The sequence below is a fragment of the Panthera pardus genome, unplaced genomic scaffold, assembly GCF_024362965.1.
Source record: "Panthera pardus isolate Hobbes unplaced genomic scaffold, ASM2436296v1 HiC_scaffold_8, whole genome shotgun sequence".
In the NCBI taxonomy this organism is placed as follows: domain Eukaryota; kingdom Metazoa; phylum Chordata; class Mammalia; order Carnivora; family Felidae; genus Panthera; species Panthera pardus.
The window spans coordinates 54352376-54368135 of NW_026527013.1; the positions used below are offsets into that span (position 1 = coordinate 54352376).

The 15760-nt window shown below is 46.2% G+C and overlaps 1 protein-coding gene across 9 annotated transcripts in view; it reads right to left on the bottom strand.

Annotated features, from left to right (window-relative positions):
* Window positions 1-15760, bottom strand: part of TMEM40 (transmembrane protein 40) — a 79947-nt gene that overhangs the window by 30927 nt on the left and 33260 nt on the right. For 6 of the 9 annotated variants that reach the window (XM_019433612.2, XM_019433611.2, XM_019433621.2 and 3 more), the window contains 3 exons: window positions 4590-4670; window positions 3789-3932; window positions 386-475 (listed from right to left, as the gene is read on the bottom strand). In XM_019433612.2, coding sequence (XP_019289157.1) covers window positions 386-475; window positions 3789-3932; window positions 4590-4670 — 315 coding nt within the window. The remainder of the gene's footprint in view (window positions 1-385; window positions 476-3788; window positions 3933-4589; window positions 4671-15760) is intronic. The other 3 variants (XM_019433616.2, XM_019433614.2, XM_019433617.2) reach the window with 3 other exon arrangements.

Below are 15760 nucleotides of genomic sequence, written 5' to 3' on the forward strand. Positions count from 1 at the left end.
TTACTGTCGTTGGACACGAGGCTGCTTGCCATTGGTGCCTTACTATAAACACTGCTGTGAGGAACATCCTTAAAAAAAAACTTTTAAGCATTTATTCATTTTTCAGAGTAAGAGCGACAGAGCATGAGCAGGGGAGGGGCAGAGAGATAGGGAGACACAGAATCAGAAGCAGGCTCCAGGCTCTGAGCTGTCAGCCCAGAGCCCAATGCGGGGCTTGAACTCACAGACTGAGAGATCATGACCTGAGCTGAAGTCAGACGCTCAACCGACTGAGCCACCCAGGCACCCTGTGAAGAACATCTTCACGCAGGTATGCTCATTCCCACTGAGAAACTCAATCAGGAGCTGGGTGGGCAAAGGAGAAATGGCAAGGCTTATCGCCTACCAGGTGAGCTGTCCCTGGGAGGGTGTCCAGCCCCCTGGCTCTGCCGACGTTTTCCTGTTACTCTGGGATGCTGGTCCTCATCACTGCTCCCTGCAAGGAACAAACACAAACTCTAGGAGAACCTCAGCCTGGCATGAGCCTGAAATACATTCGTTCTGATGTTTGTTCTCAGAATTTAGCTTTTATGAGGAGTGTGATCTAGAGGAAAGAGCACTGTTTGGCGGGGAGGGGCGGTGGTGAGGGAGGGGTAGGAGATCAGCCACAAACTTTCTGTGTGACCTTGGACAACTCATTTAATATTTCCACTGTTGCTTTCATGAAGATAAGATGAGGTCACCTGAGGCATCTTATGATAAGCACAGGGGCTGTGTCATCTCTGTGTCCCCACATCATGCTGACTCTCTTTGCTCCCACTGGGAAAGCCCTTCCCATTTGTCTCCTTTATCTTGAAGATTAAGGAGTAGGAAGGCTTTTCTAACTGTCCCAGTTCACGCTCATCGTCACCCTCCCTCATCTGGGTTACGATCGCATCAGCTATCTGTGCTTGACACAGTGGGCATGAGGGCCAGCGGTGATATGTTCGTCTCTCCAACCATCTTGAACTCCTGAAGGACAAGGCCTGGGTCCCTACTGTTCTAAGGGTGCCCAGCCGGGAGGAGGAGCTTGATCAAGACTTGAAGAATGACAGAGTTGTTAGCACTTGGACCAGTCAGTGTTGCAGGAATTCAGGCCTGGGAGCCAGGAGTTCCTGGCTTCAGGTCCAGAGGACTCCCTTTTCCTGAGGATGACCGAATGGCTCTGGCAGCGTGAATGTCCCTCAGTGTGCTTGCGGAGCTCCTGCTTAATCGTGGATAAATTTTAAATTTCCAGGAAGCTAGATTAACTGTGTTTTAAAATCAGCGCATATGTGATGTCAGCTAGGTGCAGAGGAAAAGGCATCAGGAAGTACATCAAGATTACAACAGCAGGCGTGACTGGGTGGCTCAGTTGGTTGAGCTTCCAACTCTTGGTTTTGGCTCAGGTCATGCGCTCAGGGTCCTGAGAATGAGCGCTGCGTCTGGCTCGGCGTTGAGCATGGAGCCTGCTTGAGATTCTTTCTCTCCTTCTCTCTCTGCCCCTCTTTCTCTCTCTAAAAAATAAATTAAATTAAGAAAAAAAAGATTGCAACGGCAGTATTTATCTCAGAAGATGGGATTTTGGTTAGCTTCTATTTTCTTCTTTTCTGTATTTTATAAATATTAATCAATGTAAAAAAAACTTTTTCATTGCGTTTTGCAAAATATAAAACAACACAGAAAATGAAACAAAACATTATTCCAAATTCTATCGGCCAGGGACAACCTCCCTCAACATGAAAAATGAACATTATTTTAGCTTTCTCTATGATGTATTCATAATATGTAATTTTTTATAAAAGGTATTATAGTATTAAATGCTTTCTAAAATGAGGACAATTTTTATATGTGCTCTCTAATTCGATTATTTAAAAAAGTAACCCTGGCAGAAAGAGTCACAGTTTGCTGCTACTTGGTACCCCAGTATCCATCCCAGAGCCTGGCACATGTTGGTGCTTAACAAATATTTACTGAATAAATGTAAGGAAACACAATAATATGTGTTCAGTGATTATCTCTGGGTGACAGAGCAAAGGGTGATTTTCTTCTTCTTTCTACTTCCTTATATGCTCCATATTTTTACAGTGTTTCTATGTGCAATCTTGCACAATAAAAAGTTTTAATTAAAAAGCAACAGGATGCATTAAAAAAGATATATAGGGAGAGGAGTACTGGCTGCTGGACTATGAGTTAGGGTCCCCAGTATGGAGGAAGGCTGAGGATACAGTGAAGTGCCAGCCAGGCTTGGGGTTGAAAGGGCTAATGGTCACCAGCAAAGCCCAAAGCATGGGCAGGGTGTGAGTTCTAGCAGCAGACCAGCCTTTGTGGATCAAAGATCAGAATCCCGATATCAGCATGTCTCTGTGCTTCTGTGTTTCTTTTCTTGTTGCTTTTTCCTTAGTGTTCAGTTTTGCTAATCACAGGCAGTCCCATGTGTGCTGCAGAGACCTGAGGAAAGGGGCTTATGGTCACACTTGGGGGAGGACATTTGTAGGGGAGCAGCACCCCCGAGGGTCAACCTGAATGGGAAGACAGAATGTCACCTCCCACCCAGGGAAGAGAAAAAAAAAGGACAAGCAAGAGCCCCCTAATACCGAGAAACTCTTCTTCCAGGGCTAAACCTAATCGGGGATGGGTGTGTATATCCATTCTTGATTCTCGAACAATAAGGGTTTGAACTGTCTGGGTCTACTTAAATGCAGATTTTTTTTTTTTTAAGTTTTTTTTTTTTTTAATTTAATTATTTTGAAGGAGACAGAAACAGTGCAGTGGGGGAGGGGCAGAAAGAGAGGGAGAGGGAATCCCAAGCAAGCTCCACACTGCCAGCACAGAGCCCGATGTGGGGCTCGACACGAAACCAGGAGATCATGACCTGAGCCGAAACCAAGAGTTGGATGCTTAACCGACTGAACCACCCAGGTGCCCCCGTAAGCAGATTTCTTTTTACCTCATTGCGTTATAAATGTATTTTCTCTTCCTTTTCCTACTTTTTTTTTTTTAATTTTAGATATTTAAATATTTATTTATTTAGAGCACACAGGTCAGGGAGGGGCAGAGAGAAAGGGAGAAGAGAGAATCCCAAGCAGGCTCCGGCTGACAGCACAGAGCCCAGCATGGAGCTCGATCTCACAAACTGCGAGATCATGACCTGAGTCGAAATGAAGAGTCTGTTGCTTAACCATCTGAGCCACTCAGGCACTCCAGGGGATAATCTTAACAGGTTTTTTTTTAGAGCTGTTACTATGTGCAAGGTGCTAAGACTTTAGATGTGTAAAGAATGTAATCCTGCCCACAATTCCATGAGGTAGTAGCTTTTGCTATCATCCCCAGTTTATAGATGGGGGCCCCAAAGCACATTGGGTTTAGCAGTTTACCCAAAAGGACACATAGCTGGTGAGTGGCAAAGAAAGGGTTTGGACCTAGGCAGGCTGGTGCACTGAGTTCAACAGCAGAGTGCTCCTGAAAAGCCTAAAATTACTTTACATGAGACGCAGCCGCTTGAGGGGGTTTCTGGGAAGCATGAAAATTAGCTGCAAAGATATCACAGAATAACAAAATACTCAGGATATGACGGCAAGAATTTTTAAACAGAGGACCAAATTGTCTGTGTGGTCAGTTATTAACTGTGTATAAGTTGCATATATCGACAGGTGGGGTCTGGAAGGGAATATGAAAAAATAGATTTGAAGTATCAAGGCAGGAGATTATGGGGGATTGTTTTCTCATGTAAATGCTTTTCTTGAATAATATTATGAATATATATACATATGTACTAATCTTTGCTATACCTGAAGAAGAGGAGGATGACGAAGAGGAAGAGGAGGAGGAAGATGAAGAGGAGGAGGAGGAGGAAAAACACTTGTCTCTCTTGGGTTGTTCTTGAGGAAAGAGTCCAGCTTCCCTGTCTTGCTTGTGGAAATCCGTCTCTCCATCTGGGAGGCACACATAGGCAAGGATGAGTGTTTCTTGCCCTTCCTACCCCAGAGACCACCAAGACCTCCCCAGGTGTCTCCTTGGACTTGGGGGCCAGGAATGGCTGGGATCTTTTCCCAAACACGTAGGGCCAGTGGAAGGTGCAGGAGATCAGAATTCTCAGAAGCCTCGGGGGCTCTAGGAAGGCCCAAGGCATAAATTTCTCTGAATATGGAGACTAGAGAGGGGCTTTTCAGCCCCCATCCTGCCCAGAGGTCACTAGACTGTGTCGCCGATGTAGGATTCACTGTAAATTACAGGGCAGGTATGATCTGGTCAAGCGAACCCTCTCATCCCCCATTCTGGGGCCGAGCAGGACCATTCCCACCTTCTCGGAACTCTCCCCAGTGCGAGACCCTCTCCTAAGTCCCCAGAACCCCCTTGAGATTTGGGAAGCAACTGAGGGTCTGCAAAGCTAAAGAGTTCTAGGGGACAGACTGGACCAAGTGTGTGTGTGTGTGCATGTGTGTGTGTGTAAAACACTACTTCTCCAGAGGATTCAACTGTGACTTGAGCCACTGTGAAACATGAGCTAAGCAGAGCCTTCTGTTCATCAGCACTGCTGGACTCTACCTCCCACATGGCTTTGCCCAGAGGGTGAGAGGAGGCAAACATACAGTCCAGATCTTCTGTTTCTCCAGGGACTCGACTGTGATCTTGAGTCTGGGAAGAAGGTCCTGAAGTCTCCATGGTTTTCCCTGGAAGAATAACAGTAAGTAATTAGAATAACAATAATAATTAATTTCACCTCAGTTAATCCCCTTAATGTGTAAACAGCTTGGCAAATAAAGAAGAAAAAGACAAACACCCAATATTCAAAAATACAAGAAAACAACTTATAAAAAAAGAATATACAATTAGGGAAATTTAAATAATGATCATCTTTTGATAATATTGGTAACTTATTTATTTTTTAAAAAAATAGACTTTAGTTGTTAGAGCAGTTTGAGGTTCACAGCACAATTGAGTGGATGGTACAGACAGAGATAACTAACATGCCCCCTGGCCCCAAACATGTATTTTTAGGTGTGATATTTATTTATTTATTTATTTATTTATTTATTTATTTATTTTATTAAAAAAAATTTTTTTTTAACGTTTTATGTATTTTTGAGGCAGGGAGAGACAGAGCATGAACAGGGGAGGGTCAGAGAGAGGGAGACACAGAATCTGAAATAGGCTCCAGGCTCTGAGCTGTCAGCACAGAGCCCGACGCGGGGCTGGAACTCACGGACCGAGAGATCATGACCTGAGACGAAGTCGGCTGCTTAACCGACTGAGCCACCCAGGCGCCCCTAGGTGTGATATTTATATAAGGTTATATTGAGTTAAAGTGTCTGTAAATGTAAGGATAAATACTGAAATTTTTATGATAAAATTATATGATGTCTGGGACTTTCTTCAACATGATCTTATTGGGGGGTTGGAGGGTGTAGGTTGGAGTCCAAATAAACAAACACGACCACGAGTTAATAGTTATCGGAGCTCTATCAAAATATAAATTGTGGTTATCTCTGAGTGGTGATACAATGTATTTTTTGTTTCTTATTTTTACTTTACATTTTCTAAATTTTTAACAGTATTGCTTTTGTTGTAATAAAATAGCCAAGAATCTTTCCTTAGTTAAAAATGTAATATGCCAATATCAGAATAGTATATATCAGTGTATATCAGTACTTAAGCCATTTTACAAAGGGCTTCTCTGAGCCTGATCACAAACCAAAGTCAGGTAGGAGTTTGGCTTAATTGCTCCTCACATTTGAATTATAGTTTCTAGACAACAAAACTTCCCCAAATATTGTCTCCTTTGACTGTTACAATCACCCTTCAAGGTATTTTTATTACCCCTATCTTATAGAGGCACAGAACCCATATGAATACACCTCAAAACATTGGTCTGGGGCACAAAACTACTCAAAGGCCACTCTGGAGTCCGGCCCTGCTGGAATGCCTTTCCAGCATTTCCATGCATTTCCATGGAATTCCAGCATCCACAATTATGGTGACGGTAAGGGCAGGAAGCAGGCACTTGAAGGTGAAGAGCAAAGTTTGGAAATCTATCTCATCAGGACACTATACTCCGTACTTTCCTGAAATTCTGAGAGGGAGCTAGAGGTAACTCTGGAGGGTGGCTTTCAGGTGAACGTACAAGAAGGCCATAACTGTGGCCTTGGAAAATCCAAACGGCTGACCAGAGTCAGCTAGTGCTCTCGGTGGGGAAGATATATGGAGAAGGGCCTCCCTACAAAGCCTTTATTTTAGCTGGGCACATGGCCACCCAGCTACGGACTATGTTCCCAGCATCCCTTGAAGCTAAGTGTGGCCATTTGACTACATTCCTGCCAATGGAATGTGTGTGGATGTGATACGTGTGGTGGTGTGACAGTAACTGTTTAATGGCTCTCCAGGAAAAAAAGTACATACGCATGCACACACACACACACACACACACACACACACACACATTTGTTATAAGTTTACTGATGTAAAAAATGCATAGCATACAGTTTACAAATAATAAAATATACAGTACTCTTTATTGCAAATCCCACACACCTGTAACTTCAGTGTGATTTGGAATTTCTTGCAAAACCTGCTATCAGTTTTTTATAAGTCCATCACCAGCAATAGTGTCAAAATCAAACTACTATAAGTTATTGATAACTATCAGTTTCAGCAAAAAAGTTGCTGACATGATTGATGAACGTGAATACTCCTAATGTAAATGTCAGCTGATATTTTCTTTCACATTAACGAGTAAGACAAAAGTGAAACAACCAAGGCATTCATTGTCACAGTTTGTCAGTGATATGAGCAACTTCTTTGCTGAATCGCATTAGTTTTCAAATTCCAGAAGACTATTTTCTCAACTTGTGCTATTTACAATGTAATGGCTGTAGGTGCAACCCAGTTTTAGGTTGAATCTGCATTATTAGTGTTTTCTTGATCACTTTCTAACATTTAGACCATCAACAAAACGAACCATCAAGCTCTGATTTGTAGAGGTGACTATTTTCTGTGGTGTAAATACTCCCACCATGACTGATTTCAAGCTACCAATATGAGGTCATGGAGTGCAGAGTCAGGAAGGGATGTACCATAGAACACATTATGTGGTGTTTCTACCCTATGAAAATCTACCTATGAAAATCTCAAGTGCCTAGGTAATAGCAGAAAGTAGTGAAATAAATTAGGAAGTCATACATTTTGAGCACGTATTAACTTTGTTTTTTAATATATTTTATTTAATTGTACGTTTCTTTTTTTATTAAAACTTTTTATTCTTATTTTTTTAAATGTTTTTATTATTTATTTTGGAGACACAGAGAGAGCGAGAGAGAGAGAGAGAGAGAGAGAGAGAGAGAGAGACAGAATGTGAACTGGGGAGGGGCAGAGAGAGAGGGAGATACAGAACCCGAAGCAGGCTCTAGGCTCTGAGCTGTCAGCACAGAGCCCAACACGGGGCTTGAACTCACAAACCATGAGATCATGACCTGAGCCGAAGTTGGCCATCTAACCAACTGAGCCACCCAGGTGCCCCTAAAACATTCTTTTTTAAAAATTTTTATTTTTGAGAGAGACTGAAAAGGAGAGCAAGTGGGGAAGGGGCAGACAAAGAGGGAGACAGAGGATCCAAAGCGGGGTCGGCGCTGACAGCAGAAAGCCTGATGCAGGCCTCGAACTCATGAACAAAGAGATCATGACCTGAGCCGACATCGGATGCCCAAACGACTGAGCCACCCAGGTGCCCCTTAATTGTACATTTCTATAACTTAATAAAGGTTGGGCTTAATAATCAGCGTCCAAAGTTCCTAAAGATTTAACAATCTATGCTCACAGGTGATACAGCCTGGTGTCAGCTCCAGGCATACTTCTGCTTGCATTCTACTTCCTCTTTCCTGCTTTGCATATGCTGGAACTCAGACACCGGGTGGGGGTGGGGGGAAGTGAAACAATCTCCTTCATGCATAACAAGCCAATACCCCAGGGAATTCCTGAGCAAGAAGTCAAAAGGAAATCTAAGCCTGGAAAGGCCTCATGCCCCAGAGCCACCAGCCCATCCGAACCTGCCTCTGATCAGCTATGTGCACGGAAATAAACTTCTCTCTTATTTGAGCCTGTGATTTGGTCTATTTGTTACAGCAGCATTGCCTGTTGTGCAGGCTTCATTTGGAAGCCTCCCATATTTCTTCTCCCAGTTCAGAGGCTAAGCCCTCAACTTGGGGTAGATTCCCTACTCTCTGACCAGTTTAGATTAGGGTTCCTAACCTCAACGCTCCTGACATTCAGCACCGATGATTCTTTGTATGTGCGAGGTGTTTAGCCTCCCGACTAGATGCCAGGAGCATCCCCCAACGAGTTGTTGTGATGGTCAAAAATGTCTCCAGATACTGCTCAATGTCCCCCGGGGGCAAAAGTCACCCCCACTTGAGAACCACTTGTATAGAGAATCTATTCTTTTTTAAAAATGTAATTGTGTTAAGATTTTTTATTGAGGTATAATTGGCATATAACATCATATCTGTTTCAGGTGTACAACATGATTCAATATTTGTATACATTGTGAAATGATCACCACAGTAAATCTAGTTACCATATGTTCCCATACAGAGTTACAAATTCTTTTTCTTATGATGAGAACTTTTAAGATCTATTCTTTTAGCAACTTTCAAATATGCACTACTGTATTACTAACCATAGTGACCATATTGTACATTACATCCCCAGGACTTATTTATTTTATTCCTGAAAGTTTGTACCTTTTGACTGACCATTTCAGCCATCCCCAGCCCCTGTCTCTGGAAATCACCAATCTGTTCCCTGTATCTATGAGTTTTGGGTTTTTACATGTATGTATGGTTGTTTTTAGTGCAGAATCTACTCTTTTTTTGAGAGAGAGAGAGAGAGAGAGAGAGAGAGACAGCGAGTGAGCAGGGGAGGGGAAGAGAGAAGGGGGAGACAGAGGATCCAAAGCAGGCTCTTCGCTGTCAGCAGAGAGCCCGATGTGGGGCTCAAACTCACAAACCATGAGGTCATGATCTGAGCTGAAGTCGGACGCTTAACTGACTGAGCCACCCAGGAGCCCTGGTACAGAATCTACTCTTAATCCACCACAAGACCTTGGCAAGGCAATATCCTTCCCTGTGCCTCAAAGGCAGGCCATCTGGGCCTGGATCCTATCAGACACTTCTAGTTATGGATCTTGGGCAAATTAATCTCTCGCTGTTGCAGTTTCCTCATCTGTAAAATGGGGACAATAATAGTGCTTCTCTCATAGTGTTGTTGCGAAAATGGCATGAATTAAAACACGTAAAGCATTTAGAACAATGCTTGGTATAAAGCAGGAGTGAAATAAATGCCAGCTGAGATGAAGTCAGGCCTCCAGACCTAGGCCATTCTTTCTTACTGTCAAAATTTGTATCTGACCTTCCAAGCACAGCTCAAATGCCACCTCCTTCATGAAGCCCTGTGCCAGTTGCTAGTACCTAACCAATCTCCAGCCTCCTTACCTCACTCCCTTAATCCTCCTCCCCTCAGCGCCCCTGAAGACAGCATTTGTATAGTGTATACAAGCAGATGGACCAGGGTCCAACCACATTCCTGTCACCTGTGCATGGGATGCCCTTGGGCAGACGGGTCCCCTTCTCTCAGCTCTAGTGATCTCAGTTGTGAACTGGTGACGGTAGAACCACAGGGAGGAAAGATGGCCAGGGCCTGCCCTTAGCAGGGCTCAGTGAATGTGAGTTTCCTCTTTTACAGACCTCCTATTACTCTCGACCATTCGGTGTCCAGCCCCAGGCCTGCCCATGCCCTGTCAAAGTAGTGTCTGACCTTCCAGGCACAGCTAAAATGTCACCTCCTTTATAAAGCCCTGTGCTAGTTGCCTAACCAGTCCTCATCCTCCCTACCGTACCCTACTCAGCCCTGCCCTTCTTTCTTGCTAACAAAACTGCAATTTTGTTCTTCCAGCTCCAGTTAGATACTTGTTTTCTCAACCTCCCTTGTATCTGGGAGTGGCCATGCGACCCAGTTTTGGCCGAGGAGAAGTGAGCAGGGGTTTGGCTGGGGTTCTGGGAAAGGTTTTGCTTCTCCTGACAAAAGAAACCAACAGTGCTGGTGCTGTGCCTTGGGTCTCCTTCCTTCCTTGAACATGAACCAGCTGAGCCACCCAGGAGCCCCTGTAGTCAGACTTTTTGATACACACTTCCCCTTTCCTATATCACATTTATGTTAACTGAGCACCTACTATGTGCTAGCATTGGGGATACATGGTGAACAAGTTACATCCCTGTCCTTAAGGAATTTTGTGGTAGACCAGGGGGCTGTGGGAGCCCAGGGGACAAATCAGACCAGAGTTAGTCAGGGAAGATTCCTGAAGGAGGGAATGCTGGGGTGAGTTTGGAAGGGCCAGAGGGAACAATGTGCAAAGGCATACAGGCAAGGGGCTTTGTCCCACATGGGAAACAGTTGCAGGAAACAACTCTAAAGAAGGAAGGGATTTGGGGGAGGCCCAGAGTGGACCTCCACCTTATCCCCAGGCATATTGCTCTCCTGAGCCTAGTCAATTCTGCCTCATACCAGACTCTTCTTCCTCAAGGGAGGGCACTTTGTTGCACAATTCCAGGGACCACTGTTCTTATTCACCTTCAGATCTCTCTGCTCAGGGCTCAGCAGAGGGTCTGACACACCCAGGGTGTGTCTCCTCCACTAGAGCTGGAACCCAGGGTGAAGGGAGAGACTAAGACTGCTTCATTTCTGTGTCACTGAACCCTACACAGGGCGTGGCTAAAGGAAAGATGTGATGATGATGATGGTGATGATGACGATGGCAACCATGACAACAAAGTACTTACTATCTGTCAGGCAACGATGTAAGCGCGTCACACATGTTATCTCACGGAGTGCTCACCACGACTCTGTGAGGGCTCACGCTGGTTGCGTCCATTTTATTGATAAGAACACTGAGGCACAGGGAAACTAAGAAACTTTCTCAGGGCCATAACTAGTAAGTGGCTGAACAAAGTAGTTGCTTTGTCCACGATGGGAGATGGAAGGAGTGAGCTGCCACCTCTTCTCAGGCCCTTGTCATTAGCACCAGGAATGAAGCCACTAAGTCATGGGAGTGCTATGCAAATGATGCTGACATGGCTTGTAGTCAGCCACTGGTGGAGCCCCGAGCAGGGTCCTCATAGCCAAACGAACTTCCTCCGGCACTTTGTCAGCTCAGCCATCAGAAGCAAGGGCAATGGAACTAATGGAACTGTCATGGAGGTTGGAACTGAGGCAGCCCTCTTTCTCCTTTTAACGTCCTTGCCCCATCCCTCCTCCACCCACATTTCTATTATGAGAAAGGATAAATAGAATTAAAAAAAATTAAAGCTCGAGAATCCATGTGCAGGGCAATGCTTAACTCAAAAGGACAGCACTAATGGTAGAGCATCAGGCACTGGCAGAGGGATCGCTGGGACGGGCTTCTAAAAGGTCAAGTTCACAGTGTGTGACCTCCTTTGAAGCAAGATGGACCAAGGGGTGTTGAGACAGAAGTGAGGAAAGAAGAAAGCAGAGAGAGGAAAGAGAACATGGCATGTTCTCCAAGATCTCACTTCACGAGCGCAAGTCTTATTTTACACAGGAAGAAGCTGAGGTTCGGCCAGACAAGTGACTTGTCCAAGGTCGCCCAGCTGACCGGTGGACTCGAATCCAATCCCTGCTCCAGCTGAGAGCCTCCATTCCCTGATCCCGGTTAGAGGCCCCTAAAACCCCCTCTCGCAGGTAACCCCCTATCGGCGACTGAGCCTGCGAGGAATGCCTTTCTAGCGCTTTTCTCCAAAAAGGCCCAGCCCTGCTGAGTCATGGGTGATGCCAGGGCCTCTGCACCCACAGATCTTGCTAAACTGGATTTCCCCTTCAGTTCAGCCCCAAATTCCTAAGCTCCTGCTGTCACAAGGGCCTGGGCCCAGGCTGGGAGGGATACTAGGGGACACTGAGCCATGACAGCCTCACAGTGCCTTCCCTATGCAGCTCATTTGATCCTCATGCTAACCAGAAGGGAGGCAGAGAAGGGATTATTGTCCCATTTTACAGACGGAAAACTGAGACCCAAAAATGGAGAGGAACTGTAAAAGGTTTTATGGCAACTCAGGGGCCAGGCTGGATCCAGAACCCTGACTCTGGATTCAGGAGCTGGTCCCCTTTCTCCGGTGCCCCGCCTTGGGGAGGGGGCCGGGGGTTGGGGGGTACCGAGTTGGATTTCAACAGGTGGCAAAAGGCAGAACGGGATAAAGGTTTATTAGAAGAAGCATGTGGCAGGAAGTTGAAGGGGTAGGAACCCCGTGAGGTTGGGGAAAATCATCCTGGGCCCTGAAGGTCAGGCTAATGGCCATTTTCCTGTAGGTAGACTGCAGCGTTGTGCCTAGAAGCCACAAACGCAGAGCCAGAGTTAAACAGGTCCCGGCCAGTAAAGGGAACTGGAAACAGAAACAGCAGCTGCTGCCCAAGGCGTGGACATGTGTCATTTTTGTCCACCTGGGACTGAAGCCCCTTCTTCTCGTGATTACACCAAGGGGGCAAGAATCTCCAGAATCTCCTTCGGGCTTCCCAAGCCACCCCAGACGGGCACACACCCTAAAATAAAGTGTATCCTGGTCTGGCAGACACAGCTCCAGGACAAGCATCTCCCAAACTGATCAACCTGCTCCCTAAGTTCCTTTGATATGGAAATTCTAGAGGGGTCACTGCCCTGAACTCAAGTCAGACCATCAGCCTCTCTCTCTGTCTCTCTTTCTCTCTCTCTCAGGATTCTGACTTGTGATGCAAACATAGTGGCTTAAAACAACACCAGTTTAGCATCTCACAGTCCTATAGGTGAGAAGTCCAACACAGGTCTCACTGGGCTAACAGCAAGGGGTCAGCAGGGCTGTGTTCCTTCCTGGAGGCCCTAGGAGAAAATAAATTTCCTTGCTGCTGCTTCTCCTCCCCAACCCCCCTTAATCTCCTTGCTTTATCCAGCTTCTAGAGGCCACCCACAGTCCTTGGCTTCTGGCGCCTTCTTCCATCTGCAAAGCGAGCACTGTCAGCTCAACTCCTCACCTTGCACCATGCTGACCTCTTCTGCCTCCCTCTTCCACTTTTTTTTTAATTTTAGAGAGAGAGAGGGAGAGAGAGAGAGAGAGAGAGAGAGTAGGGGAGAGGGCAGAAGGAGAAAGAATCTCAGTCAGGCTCCATGCTCAGTGTGGAGCCCAATTCAGGGCTCGATCCCATGACCCTACGGTCATGACCTGAGCCAAAATCAAGAGTCCGATGCTCAACCGACCGAACCACCCAGGTGCTCCCTCCCTCTTCCACTTTTAAGGATCCTCGTGTCAGTGTGACATTGGGCCCTCCCAGGTCATCGAGGATCATCTCCCTGTGCTAAGGTCAGCTGATGAGCATCCTTACTTCCATTCACAACATTAATTCTCCTTTGCCATGTAACCTAACTTAGCTCCCAGAGATTAGGATGCAGACATTTTGGGGGCTGTTAGTCGGCTTGCCACAGTCTCTAACCCCCAGTGCCCGCCACAACCTAGAGCCCTGCAGAGGCTGAGCCTCTTCCTTCCTAAACCAGGTTCCTTGTCTGACTCCACCATGCTCCTGGGCCCCCAAACTCCAGAGATAGGAAGGATGCCTCCAATATTTCCTTCCCAGCCAGGCAAAGCCCAAACTTGTCCCATTTTCCCATCAGGAGGGTCTGGTTTTTCTTCTTCTTTTTTTCAATGTTTATTTTTGAGATAGAGAAACGGAGCATGACCGAGGGAGGGGCAGAGAGAGAGGGAGACACAGAATCTGAAGCAAGCTCCAGGCTCTGAGTTGTCAGCACAGAGCCCGACGAGGGGTCCTCGAACTTCAAGGTCATGACCTGAGCTGAAGTCAGACTTGCTTAATCTAATCGCTTAATCAGCTGAGCCACCCAGGCGCCCCTAGGGCCTGGCTTTTCTGTTCCCATTGCCTCCCTCCCAAGAGATTTGATAAGGGGACTGAGGGCTTTGGAGTTGGTTGTAACTATGTTCTTATCCCTGTCCTTAGGTGCCTGGCTCCTCTCAGCCTCAGTTTCCCATCTATAAAATGGGGTATTAATATCTGTCTCTGAGAGTGTTGTGGGGATTAAATGATATTATGCCCACAACAAGCCTACCACACTGGCTTAATAAATAAATGAGAGTATCCTCTCCCTTTGTCCATGCTCAGTGTCTCCCAAATTTGGCTAATGATCCAATTTCCCCAGGAGCACTGTTGACAGGCAGAGTCCCAGAACTGTCTCCTTGGAAGGTTCTCATTCAGGGGGCTGGTGTTAGGAGCAAAGTTAGGGTTAGGATGTGGCTCAGGGAAGTCTGCATCGTTAACAAAGGCATCACATGCTAGGCAGAGTGTGGTCCACTCAGACTGCCAGAACCTCTCCCTAGTGTTAAAAAAATAGCCTCCCTGCCTGCCTCTGGCCTCATCCCTCCAAACGCATTGCCGGATTGCCCTGGGCTTCAGTTTCCCCATATCTAGAAGTTGGGATGCGCTCTATAAGGTTCTTCCAGCTTTGACATTCTAGAAAACCAGTCCGACCCTCCAGTTAACTTCTTCAAGATTCATCGAGTGAGCAAAGAACTTTGGGCCCCAGGGTTGATGTGACTTGCAGGAAAGCCCAGAACAGCATGTTCTAATAATAAGATACATACAGTATCTTGTAGGGAACAGCAGCCCCTTGAAATACTCCAGGTAAAAAGGGGATTTTGTAGTCAGAGAAGTTTGGGCAACACTACTTTTCATAGCCCTCATCTAGGAGCTCCACAATGTGCAATTGAATATTAAAGGCTCTGAAAAGGCCTGCAGGAGTGAAAGCTCTTTTGCCCTATTAAATCCAACCCTTCCCCAAACTATGCAAGAGCATTGTCCTGTTCCCCAGAATGTCATTCAATGTCTTTTGGCACAGCTTTGGGAAATGCCATCTGATTCAATCCCTGACATGCCCAGGGTCAGCCTTTCCATCCTGAAGTCCAGGCCTGGGCCCTGTCGCTGCCCACTTTGGACAGTGCCAATTCCCAAGTCCAGAGTTCCTCCATTCCTCCATCGGGATAGTTGGAGAAGGCAATGAATCAGAAACAGACCCTCAGAAGCCAGGGGCAGAGCTTATCAGCAGTTTTGGGATCCCAAGGTGTGGGGTGGTCAATCCTCTCAGCAGTCCCAGGGCAGGGGCTGGGAGAGGAAACTGAGTCAGCTCTCATGAGACCAAGAGCCTGGTCCTGGCCCTGCCCCCAACCCATTCTGTGCCCTCGGGTACATCACTTCCCCCCTGTAGGTTGTTTTTCTCATCTACAAGAGAGAATAATGTGTTATTCACATTTTGGAGCTCGTATGGGGTTGTAGATAGGAAAGTTCATGACAAAATTATCATGCCCTTAGCCAGGACATTATACTGAGGGTATCTTGATTAAGTCACTGCAGCAAAGGGGTCTGACAGAGCCCACTCAGGTCATGCTTCATCACTTTGCTCCCAGCTCTGTGACTTTGGGTAAATCACTTTACCTCTCTGAGCTTCAGTTTCCTTGTCTGTAAAATGGGGATCAGTGTCACTGTCCTGCAGGGTTGCTGGGAGCATTGAGATGAAAAGAACGCTAATTCTGAGCTCCCTGGGAATAAAAATCATGTTTTTCTTGGGGCGCCTGGGTGGCGCAGTCGGTTAAGCGTCCGACTTCAGCCAGGTCACGATCTCGCGGTCCGTGAGTTCGAGCCCCGCGTCAGGCTCTGGGCTGATGGCTCG